The sequence below is a fragment of the Phaseolus vulgaris genome, chromosome 10 (genome assembly GCF_000499845.2).
Source record: "Phaseolus vulgaris cultivar G19833 chromosome 10, P. vulgaris v2.0, whole genome shotgun sequence".
Classification (NCBI taxonomy): Eukaryota; Viridiplantae; Streptophyta; class Magnoliopsida; order Fabales; family Fabaceae; genus Phaseolus; species Phaseolus vulgaris.
The window spans coordinates 2,643,864-2,666,418 of NC_023750.2; the positions used below are offsets into that span (position 1 = coordinate 2,643,864).

The 22,555-nt window shown below is 29.6% G+C and overlaps 2 protein-coding genes across 4 annotated transcripts; one reads left to right on the forward strand and one right to left on the reverse strand.

Annotated features, from left to right (window-relative positions):
- Positions 1-4,261: 4,261 nt before the first annotated feature.
- LOC137819540 (transcription factor HY5-like) lies at positions 4,262-7,906 on the reverse strand. The gene is made up of 4 exons (XM_068623422.1): positions 7,555-7,906; positions 6,822-7,014; positions 5,510-5,666; positions 4,262-4,620 (listed from the first exon to the last, which is right to left on the reverse strand). The coding sequence occupies exons 1-4, from the start codon at positions 7,859-7,861 to the stop codon at positions 4,549-4,551; spliced, it is 729 nt and encodes a 242-aa protein (XP_068479523.1). The 5' UTR covers positions 7,862-7,906; the 3' UTR covers positions 4,262-4,548.
- Positions 7,907-14,189: 6,283 nt separating this feature from the next.
- LOC137819336 (probable LRR receptor-like serine/threonine-protein kinase At5g48740) lies at positions 14,190-22,062 on the forward strand. Of its 3 annotated transcripts, none has more exons than XM_068623146.1 (16): positions 14,190-14,538; positions 15,067-15,607; positions 15,881-16,332; positions 16,665-16,782; positions 16,881-16,949; positions 17,149-17,217; positions 17,290-17,358; positions 17,445-17,516; positions 17,627-17,695; positions 17,760-17,995; positions 18,079-18,284; positions 18,971-19,097; positions 19,225-19,293; positions 19,874-20,063; positions 20,324-20,456; positions 21,636-22,062. In XM_068623146.1, exons 2-16 carry the CDS (start codon positions 15,429-15,431, stop codon positions 21,852-21,854), a joined length of 2,277 nt encoding a protein of 758 aa, XP_068479247.1. In that variant the 5' UTR covers positions 14,190-14,538; positions 15,067-15,428; the 3' UTR covers positions 21,855-22,062. The 3 variants fall into 3 exon arrangements, with proteins under 3 accessions (XP_068479247.1, XP_068479245.1, XP_068479246.1); XM_068623144.1 differs by having other exon boundaries at positions 14,194-14,593; XM_068623145.1 differs by having other exon boundaries at positions 14,382-14,593; positions 16,671-16,782.
- Positions 22,063-22,555: the final 493 nt, after the last annotated feature.

Here is a 22,555-nt window from a genome sequence, read left to right on the forward strand (position 1 = left end):
GTTAACCTACACATAAACCGTTAACATTAGGCATAAAAATATGTGTCTAGTGTTTTTCATGTGATAATCTTGTAGATAATTTATAAAAATGTGGTAAAAATATGTGAATCAAATAAGATTTAAATGAAAACTTGGAATAATAGAACATTGATGAAAAAAGTTTCATACCATATAAGAAAAAGATAATTGGTTAATCATGGTGATGATTAGGTCTTAGCTGAAGATGTATGATCGTTTAGATTTTAAAGAAGGTAAATTTATGTGTATATGAAATTAATTGCTAGTTTTATAAATGATAGATGAGTTGATAGTGATATATTTGGCATAACTAAATTTTAAATCTGATGTGGATTGTTTCCTTTTATTGAAAATACAAGGTGTTTTCAATTTACTTTATGCCCAAATTATCATGTGTAGACATAGTTTTACACATGTACAAACCTATTAAAAAAATATTTATAACTATTTGTAGGTGTAAAAACAACTCGATATTTAACAAACTTGGTATGGTTTAATTTTTAGTGGGATTTCTTTTCTTAATTAGCAATATTTAACCCTTGTATTGATTTTTAGTTTTAACTGTTTAAAAGAAGAAAATTAAAAATATAATTATATAAATGTAATAATAAAAAATTATTCAAATAAATATTTAATTAATATTTATGTAAAAATATAGTAAATTTGGAAGGGGAAAAGAAAAGAAATACTTTAATACTCTAATTTGATTTAAGAAACAGAAAATGTAATAACATTAATAAATTAAATTAGTTAGTGATTGAAATATTCCATTGTCTTTACATCAGATGCCTCATCTTTTTAGTCATATCATGGTTAGGACAGAACAAAATATTCCTAATTGGATTCTAGATGCATCTAATCGTTTCACTCTTAAATTGGCTAGGACTTTTTTTCTTGGATCCAAGAGTTCCCTATGGTTAGGGTAAATTTATTTGGTCTTCATATCTTTCGCCTTTCAAAACTCTTGTCCTTTGGAAAGTTTTTCATGGGCGGCTTCCTACAGATCAGCATATTCAAAATAAAGGTTTGCATATTTGTTCTGTGTGTACGCTTTGTGTAAAGTACGAGGAATCTATTCAACATTTATTTTTTGAATGTTCTAATGTTTTGCATATTTGGAGTTGGGTTCGGTAGATTTTTCCTACTCATTTCTCTACTAAGGATTATCTTCTCTCTTTTATTAAGAGTGATGGTAGTTGTTTGGTCAAATTGATTAAGCTTGTTGTGATTACTTTTTCTATTTGGATGATATCGCGTATGAGGGATTATGCTCATTTTCAGGATAAGATTGAGGTTTCTAGGGCTATTTCAGTTATTAAAGATTTAACTCGTCTAGTGGGAAATTCGCTTAAAGCTTCAACGAAGAATGATATGTTGGATTTCAACGTGATCAAGTTTTTTGGTATTAATACTTGTACCGGTAAAGTTTTTCGTCCTCTTTATGTTAGATGGGAGTTTCCTTCACCAGGCTAGGTTAAAATTAACACTGATGGGGTTGCTAGGGGATATCCTGATCTTGCTACTTGTGGAGGTATTTTCTATGGGAGTATGGGGGAATTTATTGGAGCTTTCTCTGCATTTCTTGAAGTTCAGACTGCTCTGGTTGTTAAGTTTTATGGGATTATACAAGCTATGGAGGAAGCTCAAAAGATGGGGCTTACTAATGTCTGGCTAAAATGTGATTCTGCTTTGGTTTGTGTTGCGTTTACTGCTAGGACTAATGTTCCTTGGATGCTTCGTAATTGATGGAATACTTGTCTTAATTACTGTAGGAAAATCATGTTTAGGGTTAAATATATTTTTCGTGAAGAAAATGTGTGTATTGATAAGTTGGCTAATTTAGGATTTATTCATAGAGAATCTTTTCATTGGTATAATACGCTACCATCTATTATGTTTTTAGAATTCTTTATGAATATATATAATCTACCTATGTGTCGTTTTTATTAACATGTGGGTTTTGGTCTAGTCCCCCCATATTTTTATATTTTCTTTCATTTTCCTTTTTTTAATAATAACTTATATATGGTGCAAGGAAAGGAGAAAATCCTTGTACGAAATATGCATGCCTTGATGAAGAAACTTGGCAACAGTTTGTGAAGATCCGAGAAACTGAGAAATGGTAGGTTAATATCACTTATTTGGATGTAGTTTATATTAATGTATTATTAACTTTTGAATGTTGATGATAAGATGTTCAGAAGAAAGCAAAATCCAATCAGGCACATAACGAGACCCCACACTTATTGTCCTGTGGTGGTTATAAGATGTTAGAGCAAAAGTTGCTTGAACAAAAGATTAAAGCACGTTTTGCTTCTATTCAAGAAGGGAATAATGATTCTTTGAAGCCTTCATCCCTACCATCCCAACATGAGAAATGGAAAAGTGTCAGTCTAAAGCCATTAGGGACATGGACTTTTTGAGGAATCACAATGAACAATTGACTAAACGAATTGTAAGAAATATGTTCTCTATGTGCCTGATTGTACAGTTTAGGACTCTCGCAGCAACCAACTACTGGTACAAGATGACCCGCCTCCTATTAAGAGAGTCAGCACTAAAGGGAGTTGTTCAACGGTTGATCTACTAGGGGATGACTTTGGCTCAACTAGCCAATGCGAGTTATATGTTGATTATGATTATTCTGCCCGATTCGTTGCCCTATGTAAGTGTTATGAAGCTGTCACAATGTTCCACAATGTGCCTCTTCCTTCTAATTTGATAAAGGCCATGGTGGAGAAGGTCTTTTACCGTGATGTTGCAATTCCTGTGCCGACATTATAGGTGACAATTGTAGCAGAGGCATTACATACTTTCATTGTCTGGCCTAGACATCTCGTCCGACCTATATCAGACTCTACGATATATTTTTGCACTAATAGGATTATATATCAAATATATTATATTCTAACTAATTTAATTATTTGTTTGTTTGTTGATGAGTAGCAGGAACCTAAGGCAAACCTGCCTCTGCAAAAGAAGAAAACATTCTCCACTGATGATCCTATGGCAGCATTGGTGTAAGTTGCTACAACTCTAGATACAATCGTCGTAGAGGTTCCATGGGATGCCAATGTTTTCGGAAGGTATAGTTATGTACCGTTGTACTTTCACATGTCTGATTTGTTGGACCTTGCATCTGGAAATCAGGAGATTAACATAACATATCTGATTTGTTGGACCTTGTATCTGGAAATCAATTGTTAAAATCTTTATACTTTTGATTTATTATATATATTAGTAATAACTTATTGAAATTTAGGTATATTTGTGGATTATGCTTCAATGAGGGGAAATAAGATACATATGTTTTTAGAAGTCAAAAACACAAACATACATCACCACCGCCTTAAAGAATGGAGGAAAACGAATTTATTTTGCTTCGTACATCCATGAGTAAGTCCATATTTATTAAATAAGTTATACTAAATTATTGAAATAAGTGAAACCCACAATCGCTAGATTCAGAAGCATTAGAGTATGTGACGACAACATGGTCAAAATATTTCATAACCATGTATAACATCTTAGGATAAATGAATTATTAGAATAACATGGAATTTTTTCATATATTTGTAGAACTTTTTGTAGAATGTCATATGTACTTAATTTATTGTATATACTTTTCATATTTAAATTATGATATTATATGTTTTTATTTTCTGGAAATTTGATATTTTATGCCGGATTAGAGTGTGTATATATATAATATAAAACATTTTTTAAAAAAACAAAACATATATAACAACGGTTCCATCTGGAACCTTCTCTAAAAATATTGTTTTTTTAAATATTGAACTAGAATCACACATTTATACGACTGTTACAAATGGAACCGTCTTTTAAAGAAAACATTTTATTCCATTTTTAATTATTTATTTGTTAAAATAACGATATATTTTTCATTTTTTTTAATATTTTTATAACGACAGTTTTGAAACTGTCATTATAAACAGCTAATTTATAACGACACTCGAAATAACGACGGTTTCTAAACCATCTTTATATAGTCTTTTTAACTGTCGTTAAAACACTTTTTTACGGTAGTGTAATCATTAAGTGAATAACTTATGTAATGAAGAAAAATCATCGACACAATTCCAAAATAAAAAGATGGGTTCAGCCATCGTTGAAACATTGTCGTTAAAATCTCTTTCAATTGTTGTCAAAAGTCCTAGTCAAGATGTATATAATAATTAAGTGTTACACATAATAGTCATAAATAAGTAAAGAGAGGCCTTGGTAAATATGAGTGACCTAACTAACTCATTGGAATATCACATCTATAAACATTGAAATCTAATGAAATTTAAATTCAATCTACACAGGCTATAACTATTTCCTCAAGATACATTGAAACTACTATACAACAAGTATTAATTCTGAATCTTTTCCAACTTCACTACATCAAAGAGTGCCAAATAAAAAAAGCTTGAATTGTAGAGGTGGAGAAGGTCTTTGGTCTTTGGCAAAGTAGGAAAGAAAGAAAGTAAACATACATTTGTAAATTTACATAATAGAATCTGCTTGTTAGCTCTTACTTAACTGATCTTGCTTTTGTTCATTGTTATCGTCTACTTTTGGCCTTGCATTCATAAGAACCTGTTGGTGAATCATCATTAATACATATACTTCACTCTGTTAAATCATTAACTCTCAAACACTATGCATGCATGAAGATTAAAATGCAATACTTAGGATAAGACAACTTTTAAAACAATTATTTAAGACATTAGTTATGGTTACCATTATTTAAAAAAATACAATTACAAAGAAACTTTATTATTTCTATCTAAATTAATTAACTTTCTTTGTGGGTTATTTATCTATCAATATTTAATTATAAATAATTCGTAAATAATTGTTGGGCTATTTGAATAATATAGATTTATATATGCACTACAAGAAAAACATGAAATAGAAACCAAATTTAGATAAAAAAAAATATATATTATTATGGTAACTAAATTAGAGACCATTTTAGAAGCTAAAAAAAATTGATTTCTAAATTAGTTTCTATTATTGTTAAATAGTTTCTAAATTGGTATATAATTAGCAATCAAGGTTTTAACTACCAATTATTTAGTTTCTAAATTTGGTAGCAAAAATCTTGATTGCTAATTAGATACCAATTTAGAAACCATTTAACAATAATAGAAACTAATTTAGAAACCAAAAATTTTTTAGTTTCTAAAATGGTCTCTAATTTAGTCACTATAACAACTAATTATTTTTTGTCATTAAAAATTAGTTTCTATTTCATGATTTTCTTGTAGTGAGTAGTTTTTTTAAAAAGGTTTGAGTATCTTTTAAATACTCTCATTTATTTATTTTTTGTTGATACAAAAATTTATAAATGATTTAATTTCATTCATGAATTTTTTATATTATTTCCAAATTTCTGTAAAATAATAATTAATTTTGTTGTAGTAAAATGTGAATTAATAGTAAATGTTATATCAAGAAACTAAAGCTTAAAAAAAAGTGTTACCTTCCTAAGCATGGTGTTCTCATTGATCAAAGTAGAGATACGTTCTTCTAAGATAGCATTTTTATCTTGCAACTCTTTGCCTCTTGCTTCCAAATCATTCACATAAACCTTCTTTCTTTCACGGGCTTGTTGAGCAGAAACTCTATTTCTTAACAACCTGTTTGCAAATATATAATCAGTAGTTATACTTTCACACTAATATTTTTTTCATTTTTATTTTGCAACTAAATATATTATTATTTTATTTTAAAAAATTGTTTATATTTATTTTTATTAGTTAAATATAACATGTTATTATTAAGTAAAGTTGTAAACAGAAAGTAAGAGAAAAATTAGAATGTCAAAAGTAATTTCTCATATATAATATATAATATGAAAGGTTATGTATTTAGCTTCTCTTCATTTTACAAACATTACAAAATTTGGTTAAAGAAAGTGCATATACTACAAAAACAAAGGTGTGACCACGTAAATATGTGTGCATTGTTACGTATATATCTTTCAAACAAGAAATATTTAATCATTAGTATTCAATTTTTATCGTGTGTAGACTAACGATAGTCATATATGGTATAAATTATTATCACAAACAAGAATAATTTTTTTCCTAAAAAATTTAACAAGAAAAAATAATATAAGGTATAACTTTTAGAAAGATTTAAATTTTAAAAACCTACTTTTTATGTGACACAAAGTAAGTAATGTTAGGATATTTTACAAGTAAGACTACAAATTTTTTTTCTTATGGACATAATAAATTGACTTTGGTATTTAAGAATTTTTTATTTTTACTTTAATTTATGTTATTAATTAGCATTTTTTAAGTGCTAATAAGTTGCTTGTTAAGTATTTATTTGTTAGCAATTTAGTGGGATGACATGTGTACTTTTTTAAATTATTTTGTTTGAAAGAAAAATTTAATCAATATGACGGAAACAACATTGCTTCCCTTTAATTAAAATTTGCATTTCATATTTCTTTTATTTTTTTCTATTTAATGGTAAAATCCAAAAAGGATGAAGATCGACAAAGGGCATAGGATTTTTCCTTAGATATAAGAAATGTTCAAAGAAAAAATAAATTATGCAAACCTAACTTTCGGAAAACGAAAAATATTTGTAGATTTTTCTTGTGACTATTAAATTTTTTTCTAACTAAACCTCATAAAATTAGTTTAGAAAGTAAGATTTTCACTCATTTTATATATTATGATTTAGTCAATAATATTTTTAATTGTGGATAAGAACATTTATGAAAAAAAACTATTTCAGACACGTGAATATGAAAATATATAATATGTGTGTATTTATACCTCTTGAGACGTCTATGTTCCTTATCAGCAGGGTTTCTTCCCCTGCGACGCTTTCCAGGAAAACCCGTTTGAAATTGAGGGTCTGTCACATTACGTTGATTAAGGTTACTATTTTGTAGAGTCAACGCAGAATGAACACTAATGGCTGTGGTTTCCACATCTGGAACTGTGAACATATCTTCATCACTGTCTTCTGCATAAAAAATACTCCACCATTTTCAAATGTGCATAAAAATCCCAAAATTTCTCACTTTTATCATGCAAACTTCAAATAATCTAAACCTTCTTTCTTTACATCAACCTTTAGTAGAAAAAATAAAGTCCATATAAAAAAAATCATTTAACAAAAATAAAACAAAATAAAAAGGCAAAGAGCTAGTGTCTTTATACAATGCATTTGGAAGGAAACATAAAATTTATATATTTTTCAATAAATAATTTAAGATTTATAAAGTGGACTTTAAACCTAACTCAATCTCACGAAAGATTTGTACCACTTATATATAGTGAAATGTCTTTATCTCTGATCCATGTGAGATTCCAACATTTACTTTACCATCAAAAATAAAATTTTATCTTAATTTACTTTTGTAATCAAAAGTTAGTTTACAGATAACTTAATTTATATATAAAAGAAAAATTTTATGTATAAATGATTTTTTCTCTCTTGAAGTAGTTTTGGAGGAAAATGTCTAAATGAAAATTGTGTAAGAAAGAAGAATGCATGACCTACCAATTTTGCTGGTCTTGTTGTGTAGATTTAAAGGAGGGAAGTTGTGTAGCCGATTCCATGAAGAAGAGGATGAAGGTGGTGGTGGTGATGATGGTGGTGGTGCTCCTTCTGAAAGGGGTTTCTCTTCACTTCGTGATCTTGGAAGAGACATGGTTTTCTCTGTTTGCTCTGTTTTTCCTTGTGAAAGGCGATTTTGAACAGGGGAAAAAGTGTATGTGTGTGTAGTAGAAGTTGGTGTGAAAGATGGGACCATGTGTTTAGGTGTTGGTTGGAACAATCTGATCCCAAACCATTGACGATGAAACATTATGGGATGGGGCCAAGAGGTTTGGTTCAGAAATGAACACGTTGATGTACACAGAACCAACCCTTTTTCCTAACACCATTCTCATACACAAATGACACACTCTGCTTCTAATTCTGTGGTCCACTACTTCCACCCCAATACACACAAAATTAAAAGATTTTTAGATGTACTGTCATATGTTATTTATTCATCTTTTAAAATATAATTCACCAAAATTGTATACAACAATAAAACACGAGTTAAAAAAAATTGACATAAATTTCAATTTAAAATCGTAAAAAAATATATTTTTGAATTCTTTTATATATTTTTTTCTCAACTTTATTTATTTTTAGTTAGTATAAGACTCGAACTATCGTTTAAATTTTCTAATAGAGTATGCCACCACGCAACTCTACGTGCCACTGCAACTTTACCAATCAACATTGCACCTTCGACAACACCAACATTCGACAATTACCACCATGATATGTTTAATTTTTGAATTGTGTCAGGAAAATAAATAAAAGTAAAAAAAGGAGTATAACTTTTGTTTTCGTGTAAAGGTTGGGGGTTGGGATCTGAAAAACTATTGAAAGGATGTGTCTTCTTCTTTTTTGTTGGTCGGTCACGTTGCTCTCCAACCTCCTTTGCTTGTTACTTACCTTCCTTTCGTAGTCTCGATTCTCGATTTTTTCGCAAACACCAAATAGGGTATCTGCAGAAGGCACTCCTACGCTCAAGTCAGCAAAGGGGGTTCGGTACTCGAATGTCAAAATACTGTAGATAATGACGTACCTGTTTATTGGAATGTGCACTATTTATATTACCTGTGGTGGGCTTTCCTTGTTGGACCGCTTTATTAGCATAAATTTAGGAATGCCCTGCGATCAGCCTCAAGACTAAATTCAGGTTCGACTACTACCGCATGGTCATGGGGTTAGACCGTGTTTAAGATTGGGTTACCTAATTCCTAGTCACGGATTAACATTGTTGATCTTGATTAGACGTAAGGTCGACATGACGGATGCGTGCTTTGATCATGTTCGATCCGTTCGTCTTTGGGATCCGAGACATTACATCAGTCGTGTAGGATACACTTTCTAAATCAATTGTTATTATAATCCATTTAAAAAAAATGTAACTTATTTGATATCTTTAATCAATATAGGAAATTCAAACATATATATATATAACCCGAATCTATGTTGATTTCTTAACCAACATAAAAAAATCTTAAAAAAAAGGACATGACTAGAAGAGTCTAAATATCGGAATGGTAAGATATGTTGTAAGACATAGGATTGATTCATAATGGTTTTTGCAGTGTTAAAATTTTGCTGAGCTATGAATACCTTGTTAAATTCTAAGATATTGTATGAAATAAACCCATAGGAAAAAAATGACAAAATGTATAACAATTTGACATTAAAAAAGAACAATATTGTACCAGTTAGGTCATAGAAGTAGTAATGATGTCATTTGCACATGTTTTGGTGCATTCAACGTGGTATGTTACCAAGTTATTGTACTGACTAATGCATGTAACATGATTGCTTGTAAACAAATTGATACAAGTTCCAAAAACATGTACCAAATTAATTAATGTTCGTATTTGATGTCTAAATTCACCATTAATTTCGAGTAAATCAAATTTATGATGTAGTTTATTTTTCCATTCATGTGGCAGTTTAGTTTAAAGTACACTACAACATTTTTAGCGCGGCAAAACAAAATTTACAACAGATAAAAAATCGTGACATAAAATAAAAAAAAACAACGGTTAAGAAACTTTAATTATTTGTTCTAATCTTCTAAAACTGTTACCAATTTATTAAAATTTATTAAAAACAACACGTAATAAACTATAAGTTAACGCACAGAAAATCATGGACCACCAAAGACGATATTAATCAAATTGTGAACCATTCGGAGATCTCATATTAACTAGAGATAAAAACTTTTCATTATATATAAGTGGATGCAAACTTCATTCTTATGAGCCGGTTTTATGAAACTTAAAGTTCACTTCTTAATAATAGACAACAAAATCGCAAACTATCATGCAATAGTTACATAGATGGTTAAAATTAAAATATATTTATAAAATTTTATCCCAAAGCAACACGTAATAAACTATAAATATATAGATTTCAGTTGTTTCGAAAATATTTTTTTTTTGTATTTTAAGCAATATTATATATATAAAAGATGTCACCTGAAATTTGTAAAAAGTTATTTTTACTAAAAAAAAGTATGTTGGTTTTATAAATCTGAAAATTTGGAACTATTATTATTATTTTTCCATTCAGCTCTGCACATTTTATTTTTCTTACGCAAAAACTGATTTTATTATGTAAACAGAACTAATAAAACATCCCAAATTTACTTTTCAGCAATTTTTTTTAAAAAAATTGATTGTGTTGTAATTTGATTATAATAATTGAAATAAATTAAGAGATCAATTATTATAATAAATTCATAAAACTTTCTAAATTTTAATAAATTCCAATAAAAGATAAAAATATATATTTGAAAATATGTTACTCAAATGTTTCTCTCATTAGTGTAAGGAAAATATTCTCTTTCAAAGATAAAATCTACTTCCATAATTTACACATTTAAAAAAAATGACTTAAGATATATTAGTTCGAAATCTTATAATAGAAGTTATACTCGGGGTTGTCCAAAATTAAAATTTTATACGATCTTTTTTGTATAATATAAAATTGAAGATAATAAATTTGAAATACGATTTTGATTTTTTTTTTATCTTTAAAACATATTTGTATTAACAACTAAATAAAATATTATTAAAATGTAAGTTTTATGACACTAAATATTAAAAAAATTAAAAATTACGTGAAATAATTAGATTAAAAATAAATAAAAATATTTTACTTGGGATATCACTTTGAAAAAAAATTGATAAAATATAGGGAAAATTATTAGGAAAAAAGAGTATTCATTGATTGTGACTTTGTTGAGAAGTTACTTTTCAATCGTGAAAAAAAGACATGTTGGGTTTTGTTATACTAAGTTTAAAGCAAAGCCAAAAAGAACTAACAATTATTATTACTTTAATTTATTAGATGGCAATGTCTAAAGCATCCTATGCATGCGTTATTGCCATCTAATGAAGTACGTATTACTCAAAACTTGCATTCTAAGCTATGACTTTTGAAGAATTTGAAGATAATGAACACAAATTAAAAAAAATCCCTATATTTGTGGACGTGCTTATCCTTGACTATCTTTACTAGAAAATATATAAAATAATAAAATTAATTTTTATGATATATACTTACCTTGTGTAAAAGTTAATTTATTAATTTGTTTTAATTTATGTATAATTTAATTTTTATTTACAAAAACAAATATTTCTTCACATTTTTCTTTCTATAAATTCTTATAGAGAAACTTGTTTTTATATTTAATTATTAACTTATAACCTAACAATTAATGAATTTGTTAAAATTAAATATTGTGAAAATTGAATATTATTTGGATGGTAGTCACTCATGTTTAAAATTAAATGTTATTTGAAATGCAATCATCTTTAACTAAGATTAATTATTAGTTGAATATTTTTTTTGAAATCTCACGTCCAATTAGAGATATGACAAAATTATAATATATAATAGAGTGCAAATGTCACCTTACAAACTAATTCCTGAAGTTAAGTTAGACACAAATTCACTTGCTAGAAACAATCACTTTTCGAAAACATGTATATTGTTTGAAATTTAGTCATTCCTATCTAAATAAAAGTTTGCTTTTAGAAAGAGTGTAAAAAGGTCACAAATTTGCTAGTTAGAAGAGGTATGTCCTAAGACAATAAGATCAAGAATACTCTTTTATGTGGTTGTTGTAAATCTTTTGTAGTCATTGTGAGGATTTTGTGTTTGTCCATATATAGACATAGAGTTGCATGAAATCCTCTTCATGCAATATTAATTGCATTTGTCTTGTGTATGAAATATTCTGATACACAACATGACTTATCAAGCCTATGCCAAATAACTTTTATTTAAACTAGGGTAGAGTATAGGACCTATAAGGCTCAAGGTCTTTACAAAATTGACATTCCGTCTTTTCAAAAAAGTTGTTGGTATGGAGCAATTTTAACGCATTTTTCAATAGATCTTTAATGTAGACAAGTCTTCGCAAAATGTGCCATAAAATATTCAAAATTACCCATCTTTATCATCTATTCAAGGATATTTGTGCCAAAATTGCACAATTTAATATATTTTCACCTCGTAGCATTTTGTGTCAAATAATTATTCAAATAACATGATTTACAATAGCAACTCCGAATTCAATTCTTGGAATCGAACTTTGAACATGATTGGAAGAAGTTTGACCCAAATATAAGTTACAATTTTGTTTTTGGAAACCCAATTATCAATTGGTTTTAAATTTAGTTTACTTTTATTTGAAAATGAAGGAAAATTGTACTGGTATAGGTCAAACAGTTAATATCCTGTCTCGGCTCAAGCGATTGGTTCGACTGATAAACCCATATCCAGGTGGGCCAACTGACACTCTTGGTCCAATCACGCTCAATCAAGATCAGTAAAGCTAAGTCATCATTAAGAACTAGGTAATACACCTCTAACAGGATCCACTTCACTAATTTAGCCCAACAAGATAGGCCCATTAAAATAATATAAATAGTGCACATTCCAAGAAGTAGGTATGTCATTAATTACAGTACTCTAACATCCGAGTGACGAACACCCTTTGCTGACTTGAGCGTTAGAGTGTCTTCTGTAGGTACTCCCATTCGACATTTTTTAGAAGACCGAGTGATCGAGTGACTGAGACTCCAAGGAGTAACAGAAAGTTTGGGAGAGGGAGCTGAGGAAGCTGAAGTGTAGACTCCAAACAATAATTTAAATTATATAAAAATATTTTTTTCTATGAAATCTTCAAACCAAATTTTTAAAAATAAATTATTTTAAAATTTATAAATTTTAATTTTGCTAACAAAAGTTTCTTATGTGCACATTTTTTTTTGAAATAGTTATTGCTTAAAATGTGTTTTTTAAATAATTAATTTTTTAAATAAATATTTTTAAAATTATTTTTCAAATCAATTGTCTTTTATTAATTACCTTTTAAAAATCCAAAATTATAAAATTTCTTTCTTCTAACCAAACTTCATCAAATAATCACATTTATAATTCGATTTTCGGAAACAAAATTCTGAAATCTTACAATAAACCATATTATTTAAATAATTATTTAGCACAGTATATTATTAGATAAAAATAAATAAAAATGTGTTATTCTTTGTATTCAAGTGTTAACTTATAAGACCAAGGTATATATGCAAGATAGAAATAATGTGTTATACATTATATTGTAAAACATTTAATTAAAATAATTGGAATCCATTAAACTTTACTCTAACTCTATTAAACTCTACTCTAACACCTATGGTAACAATTATTAAAATTATAATGATATATCTCTTTATTTGACAATTTCACGTTTAATAACTTTAAAAAAAATATTTAACAGTTTTCAACAACAATAACTAGTAAAAATATCTAAACTATTTTATATTAAATTAAAACTCAAGCAAACAAAATTGTATATGAATTTTATGTTTAATTTGATTGACTTTATAATAACAAAATCAAACTAGTTACAAACACTAAAAATAATTATCTTAATCAATTAAGGTGTTTTCCAATTTTATTTCTATACATTTCACATTTCTACATTTCCTTGCCTAAAATGATTAATCTATGGATCTCATACCTTTTTTCTTCTTATTTCTTCTCTTCAAAACTACCTATATTCCTTTCTTTATCTCCTCTTTCATGCATACAAAAAGACACTTAAGAAAACCCTACAAGCTGTTAAGATATTTTCTTAAAAAATGTCACTTGTGCTTGATTTAGACTCAACCACACAACATATTTTTACTTTCATTTCTTACCTTTTTTTTTTTACTTTATGTTCTTATAATATGTACAATATAATTTTAAAAATTTTCATTTTTTTACATGTGATTTACATTTTAGTGAAATATTATTTATCTTTCAAGTTATATTCTGAAATAGATTGGTTGTTACATGGATACTCATAAAATATAAAGACACTCTAATTTCCTAAAGTGGATTGATAGTACCAACCAACATGTGCCATTCAAGCACATAAATCACATACCCTTTGAGTTCAACACATACTTGAAAATAGATAGGGATTGTGAAGCCTTTTCTCTTATTCATCATTTTCCAAAGAGGAATCAAATCACCAAACATGCTAGGAATGATTAGTTAGTGCAATAAGGAAACAAAGATTAATATACATAAACCAATTGCCAATTTTCAAAGACTGAACAACCTTTAATCATAACACCCCCTACGCACTCATTCATATTTCATCTTTTCCTTTCTCCTTTCTTTTACTTCAACATAGTTTTCTATCATCTATCATCTTTTCTCCCTACCAAACAAAGATTCATTCCAAATTTCCCCTCCTTTTCCCTTCCTTCAAGCTTTGTCCTGCATTTTGTTTTCATCATTGTTCTTTACATCAGGAAATGATTATGAATAGGAATCAATTCATTGAACAACTTGGACACTATTTATGCATTGATGGATTTTCTTGTTATCTATTGTTAAGAAAAAGAGATAATAGGCATCAGTTTTCATGACTTGATGGACTTTAGGGATGCAAAGGTTGGCTTCTTTCTGTTTTGTAGTTTCTGTCTTGTCACTTTCTCCGAACAAGATGGTATGTTTACACTTCCCTATGAAATAGTATCATCATCCTTTTAACCTTAACTTTTTATTGTAGAAAACTAACTAAGAAATTCAGCATCCCATTTCCTTGATCATGTTTGTTTTCTCATACATACACACCCATTTGAGATCATTTACAACATTAAGTGTTGAAGCTGACTTATTTTTTTTCATGAAATTAATGTTCATTTGGTTTCATACATGTTGAAGAAGTGAGAATGATGAACATGATTTTAGCTTTGTGGCAGTACTTAAAAGTTGGACATTATCTGATAAATGTTCTCTAAATACAGTACTGGTATGGAAAAAGGGTTACTTTTGCCTTGCATCTCAGCAATCAATAAGAACTTGTGTACTTAACTTGTTTTACACTATCATTGATGATTCTATTATTTGGACATAACCAAATTTCTTGTAGTAAAGTCAACTTGTTCAAAATGTTTCTCATAGAATTTCAATGAGCAGGTTTCTTGAGTCTTTCTTGTGGGGGAAGAACCAGTTTCAGGGATTCATCTAACATTTCTTGGGTACCAGACACCACCTACGTAACCACAGGCAAGACTACCACCATCACATACAGTGAAGGTTCCTCCTCACTGAACATCTCAGCAAGGTTCTTCCCAAATTCGGGAAGGCGAAAATGTTACAGAATACCAGCAAACAATTCAACCACTTTGGTTCTGGTTAGAGCAAAATTTGTGTACAAGAACTATGATGGACTTGGGAAACCCCCTAAGTTCTATGTTTCAATTGGGACATCTATTGCTTCCACCATAAATCTTGCTGAAGATGATCCATGGAGTGAAGAGTTTCTATGGACAGTCAACATGGATACACTGCCATTCTGCTTAATTGCAATGCCTAAAGGGGGTTCACCTGTAATTTCTTCTCTTGAAATCAGACCACTTCCTCAGGGAGCCTACACAAATGGCATGAAAGAGTTTCCTAACAAGTTGCTTAGGAAGAGTTATAGAATTGATTGTGGACACTCAAATGATTCTATAAGGTAAGAAACCTTAACATCTATCAGATGAGAAATGTTAGAAACACATTCTTTGTTGTCCACTGAAATTGTTTGTTGAGATCATAAAATTTTGTGATTTTCACTGCTAAATTAATGACTCACTCGTGACTCTTAAGGTTTTCAATAAATTTTAGTCAATAATAGACAGAATTAGAAAGAGTGTATTAGAGAATGTACTGCCACCTCCAATTTCTTTCATAGTGATACCTTTTGTGATTACCCAAGGTTGTGAAGCTTTAGCTCTATAAAATACAGGTATCCCTTGGATCCATTTGATAGAATATGGGATGCTGATAGAAGTTTCACACCCTTTCATGTTGCCATTGGATTTAAGATTCAACTTAGCTTCAGACAGTCTAGTCTTGTAGAAGAACCACCAGCAGCTGTTCTTCAAACTGGGAGAGTTTTGGCTAGAAGTAATACTCTGACATACAACCTCCCTCTTGATGCATTAGGGGACTACTACATTATCCTCTACTTTGCAGGGATTCTTCCTGTCTTCCCCTCATTTGATGTTCTCATAAATGGAGAACTAGTAAAATCAAACTACAAAATAAATAGCTCTCAAACCAGTGCTTTGTACTTAACACGAAAGGGAATTGGGAGCTTGAATATCACATTAAAGAGTATCAGCTTTTACCCTCAGATCAATGCATTTGAAGTTTATGAGATGGTTGATATTCCAACTGATGCCTCCTCAACCACAGGTTTCTCTTCTCCTTGTCTCACTCTACATTTCGGTCTCTTTCCAATATATATAGGTCTGTTTGAATAAATCTATCTACAATCACTTATGAAAAAGAAAAATAAGAAAAATGAAATAAACTTATCCGTAAGTTAAAATTAGCTTATACACAAACTATAGTTCTTTCTAAATTCTTATTTTTAGCTTGTGCATAGGCTAATCTCAACTTATGAAGAAACTCATTTTACTTTTTTTCTTTTCTTTTTGAGGAGTGTTTATAGAGAAGTTTGTCCAAACACAAACTAACTATAGTTTGATTCATTTACTTATTCTTTTGCTCAACTTGAATGCCAGTTTCAGCACTGCAGGTTATTCAGCAGTCCACTGGTTTGGATCTTGGATGGCAGGATGATCCATGTCTGCCTTCCCCATGGGAGAAAATTGGCTGTGAAGGAAGCCACGTAACATCATTGTGTGTGCACTCAATAGATTGTTGTTGCTTTTTCCTTTCTTTCTCAATATACTAGCTTTTGTTTCATTGAAGATCTAATAGGAATGGCATTTTTTCAGGGATCTTTCAGACATAAATTTGAGATTCATTAGTCCTACATTCGGTGACTTGTTAGACCTCAAAATATTGTAATTTTCTTTCAACTAATGGGACATGATCCTTGTGCCTTTTGATTAGCTTATTTTGGAGAAATATTATATTTTCTTTCAGCTTCAGGAGACAGCTTTCGAAACATAAAAATGATTATTTCTCCATTTTTCAAACATGTACCATATCTGTTTCTGGTATTCAATTTCTTATGTTCATCTTTGGCCCTGTAATTATCAGGGATTTGCACAACACATCGCTTACTGGTGAAATACAGAATTTGGATGGCTTGCAGCATCTTGAGAAACTGTAATGCTTCCATATAGCTTGAACTTAAATATTGGTTTCATACAAAGTAGACTAATAAGCTAAAATTTTCAGGAACCTAAGTTTCAATCAGCTAACATCTATTGGTGCAGAGCTGGAGAACTTAATTAACCTTCAAATATTGTGAGTAACATATACCACATGTTTTTCAGATTCTGCAAAAACAATAGTTGAAAACTTACACATTACATTTCCCTTTGTATGTGAAGAGACTTGCAGAACAATAGTTTAATGGGAGTAGTACCTGATAGCTTGGGAGAGTTAGAGAACCTCCACTTAGTGTAAGCAAGAATCAGAAAACAATGAGTATCCTTTCTCTTTTCATCTTTTTATTTATTTCTGTATTCTATCCTTGACAATTGATATATTACAAATGTTTTCCTATCTGAAGGAATCTGGAAAACAACAAACTACAAGGTCCTCTGCCACAGTCATTGAACAAAGAAACATTAGAGATCAGGTATACAATTACTATTCTTGTCTGGTTAAGAAACCATGCATGCTAATTCCTTGATCATTTTCAGGACATCTGGTAATTTGTGTCTTACCTTTTCCTCAACATCATGTGATGATGCATTATCCAGTCCTCCAATTGAAGCACCAGAAGTTACTGTAGTTCCTCAGAAGAAGCACAATGTACATAACCATCTAGCAATCATAATAGGCATGGTTGGAGGAGCCACACTAGCCTTTCTCTTAATGTGTATTTCAGTGTTGATATACAAGACCAAACAACAATATGAAGCCTCACACACATCAAGTATGTATATTCTCTTACATCATGCACAATTATCTTGAACATTTTGTTTCATCATGTGCTACATTGATATCCTTGTCTTTTAGGAGGAGAAATGGATATGAGGAACTGGGGTGCTGCAAAAGTATTTTCCTACAAAGAAATCAAAGTAGCTACACGAAACTTCAAAGAAGTCATAGGAAAGGGTAGTTTTGGATCTGTTTATCTTGGGAAACTTCCAGATGGAAAATCTGTAGCTGTCAAAGTTCGATTTGACAAATCTCAACTGGGTGCTGATTCTTTCATCAATGAGGTTCGCTAACTGAATTTCTCCTACAAACAGCATAGCATACTTCATGGTATAGCTAAGCTGAGTTATACCAAAATTGTGCATAGTGAAATTGCAGAACAATAGTTTAATCATTCTCTTGGTATATATCTCAACCACATCACATATAGTTTGTATACAGTAGACATTATTCTTTTTTTTAAGACATTAAAAGTCGTTTACACATATTTTGCTTCTAGTAATATGTTCTCTATCGACTAGAAATTAGAACATTAGAACATTTTATAATATATAAGTGGTGCAAACCTGCTAGTTTTATAAGATTGAGTTAGGTTTAAAGTCCAATTCTTAAGAATTTATAAACTCTATTTATTAAGCAAAATTACTTAGTAATATTGAAATCATACACATTTTTTTATAATGGAATAAGAGGAAATTTATCAAACACTTCTATGAGAAAAAAAATAAAATGAGTTAAAAAAGTAATGAGTAAAAGCACCTCTTAAAAGCTCCTTCATCTAACTTCTCTATAAGTCCCTATAAGTTTAATAGAGCTAGATATGCTTGCCTTGGAAAAATCTAAGATCTGGAAACTTTAAAGAGATGTGTCTCATGTTTATCTAAATCCGAAATATTCTATGATAAAATGCTTTTCATAATTTTCTTACCTCAGGCCTAATTCTTTTTCCAACATCTACTATTGTGCTTAGGTTAATCTTCTGTCAAAAATCAGGCATCAAAATCTTGTGTCTTTGGAAGGATTTTGCCATGAAAGAAAGCATCAGATATTGGTTTATGAGTACTTGCCTGGTGGATCCCTTGCTGATCATCTCTATGGTACTAAAGACTTCAACACAAGTTTATTTAAGCCTATTACATATATATCTTTGTATGATTAAGTCTCTTTGGAGAAACTCTCATGAACACTATAAATGACTATTTTTATTCTTTTTTCTTTCTCTAGATACAAACAGTCAAAAGACTTCCTTAAGCTGGGTGAGAAGGTTGAAAATTGCTGTTGATGCAGCAAAAGGTACAACAACGAGTTCCTAAATAATAATAGTATGTTTAGATCATACTATAAACAAAATTTTGACCCTATCTTCTCTAATATATATTCTTTTTACTCTATGATACAATATGCACAGCTCATTTTAATTCTTGACCTTATTAAAACACCATTTAGTACTTAATTTTGAAAAATGTCATTGATGTTGAATTTTGTTCAACTAAATCAAGGACTAAAATGAAAAACATCTTCCTGAGTCAAGAACTAAGTGAAATTTAACTAAATGAAGGATTCAACTCATCAATATATATCAGAGATTTCAGGGGTCAGACTTTTCATTGTTTCTGTGTAAGAAGTCTTTTAATCCCTCAAAAAGAATAAACCTAATAAATATATGTTCTTCATTTTTGTAAACATGACAACAGACTTTTCAAACTTAATAAGAACAAGAACTGACAAAAAATTACAGTAATTAATATTATTGGCCATGTTTATAGATACTAACAGTAATACTAGACCAGATTACCGATTAGTGAAATTATGCAGTAGTGTTATTACATACTAATTTACTACATGGTATAAATTATGTTTGGTTATTGAAAAGGTTTGGACTATTTGCACAATGGAAGTGAACCAAGAATCATACATCGTGATGTGAAGTGCAGTAACATCCTCTTGGACATGGATATGAATGGCAAGGTCTGTGACTTAGGTCTCTCTAAGCAAGTAACTCAGGCAGATGCAACTCATGTCACCACTGTTGTCAAGGGCACTGCCGGTTACCTTGATCCAGAGTATGTCCTTTAATTTTATGACAATGGTCTTAATATTTTAATATATTAAAATATTAATTTTTTAAAAGTAGTTTTATTTGTATTTTTGCATAGACTAAATTACAAGTTTAGTACATTCCTCAATTTTGTATATCTTTTTTTTACTTGATTAAAATGTAGACTCATTTTAGAGGGAAAACAAATTAGAGCCATTGAAAAATTAGTGTTTTTTTTTCTTATTTATGAATACATTATATATGCAAATGAATCTCCTTGTACAGGTATTATTCCACTCAGCAGTTGACAGAGAAAAGTGATGTATATAGCTTTGGAGTTGTTCTTTTAGAACTCATTTGTGGAAGGGAGCCATTGATTCACTCTGGAACTCCTGATTCATTCAACTTGGTGTTATGGGTAAACAACATAGAATTCTCTTTTACTCTTTGTACAAAGTGGTAAATAGATTAAATTATCAAATATTCTATCTAATTCATTTTATCAAACTTTTTTCTGATCAAACTTCTGAAAATATGTTATATATTTTATAAATTTCTAAAAATATGTCTCAAAAAGTTTTTGAAAAAGATAATTCGAAAGTCATTTAAAAAAAGGTAAAATAGTCCTTGTGGAAGTTGATGGTTGCAGATAGAATTTTTTTGAAAGCTGATGGTTGCAGGAAGAATTTTGATTTGTCTGAAAACTTTTCATACTGCATTGCATTTCATGTTACTCTACCACTATTGTTCTTTTTTACATTTTTTTATAAGCTAAGTATTTTATTAATATAAATAGCCAATCTTAATTGTGCAAAACACCAACCAATTTTTTTTTCTTTTTTCCAAATTAGCTAAGTCAGAGTACTCATGGTAGTCTAGAGGGTATGAGAGAAAAAAAAACATTAACTTTGATATTTAAAAAAAATATCTTTATTATATCAAAATTAACATTTTTTATACATAGTCACTTTATTTATTATTCTCAAAAATCTGTTTTTGATCTTTTATAAAAAAAAATGGTGTTTAGATGTCAAACTTAATTGATATGCATAGGTCCTCTATTCATTATTTTGTCATGAGCTCAAAAAATTACAGGACAACCTCTTATTGTAGCATTGAATAATAAATAATTTTACACATGATATTATCTAGGATGGTTGGAAAAGATGTCACCTTTTACTTGGTTGGACCTTTTTAAGATATAGATTTGCTTTATCTAATTATAAGTTTTGCTAATTTGTGTTAGATATAACCTATTTAGGCCATTGCTTATATAAAAAAAATTCAAATTACTCATTAATGTACATGAAACAAATAAATTTTGAGATGAATATTTCAAATGTTTTATAACATATAATCTAAACTAAGTTCCTAAGTATTAAGGATTTTTCAATATGAAATACCTCAAAATAAAATTTATATTGTAAAATAAAGTTTTTGAAATAATTTAACAGTAATGAGAAGGTAAAATCATATAAAGTAATCATTATGTGACTTTTTTTATGTTTCTCAACTTGTTTATTTGTAAGTGCACTCAAACTCAGTTTAGATTCCTAGAAGTTATGCTTTAAATATGTTCATAAACTACCAATTGCAGGCCAAACCATACTTGCAGGCTGGTGCATTTGAGATAGTGGATGAAGACATAAGAGGAAGTTTTGATCCCTTGAGTATGAGGAAGGTAGCTCTCATGGCTATAAAGTCTGTGGAAAGGGATGCATCACAGAGGCCATCTATTGCAGAGGTATTGGCAGAGCTAAAGGAAGCCTACAATATTCAGCTCAGATTCCTTGAATCTTGTCAAAATGAGAATTGATTTTGCAGATACACATGCTGCATATCAAGTTAAATTATATTTTGCTCAATATCAATTCTTGTTGCTGATTGCAAGCAAACAAGGAAAAGAAAGCAACATAAAAAGGGAATTGATATCATATTTAATTAGTTTTGTAATTTATCATATTAGAATGAACAAACAAAGTATATCCAATCCAATAGCTACTAGATATTAGAGTTGGACTGGTATTTGATCCTTCCTTCTTTTTCCTTTCCTTGGAAGCAACTCAGAGAAAGAAAAACAGTAACATTCTAGAATGCAAAGGAAGTAACTAATGGGTTGGGAATAGAGTAGAAATTGCAAATCATGGACCGTGGACATGCTTTTTCAATCACAACGACCTCTAGATTTGATTTAGATTGGATGTAGTTTGGATAATTTTTAAGTTATGAAATGTTAGATCATGACACAGTAGTGTAAAAAATAAGATCCTCTACGAAAATATGTGAAATTTTGTCCTACTTTCTGCAATTTTTTTCTGCGTCCGTATTGCGCTTAAAAATTCACAAAAGTACTTTCATATGTTGTTTGCACCCTGTTAAGGAGGCACTTCCATAAACGAATGACAAAAAGAAGATACGTGGAAGAAAAGCCAGGACGTTTTGTTTTCGAAAACAAGTTTGTTCACTCTCGGTCTGGGACTTACTACGCCTTACTCCTAGGGTGTTTTGGTCTAAAAT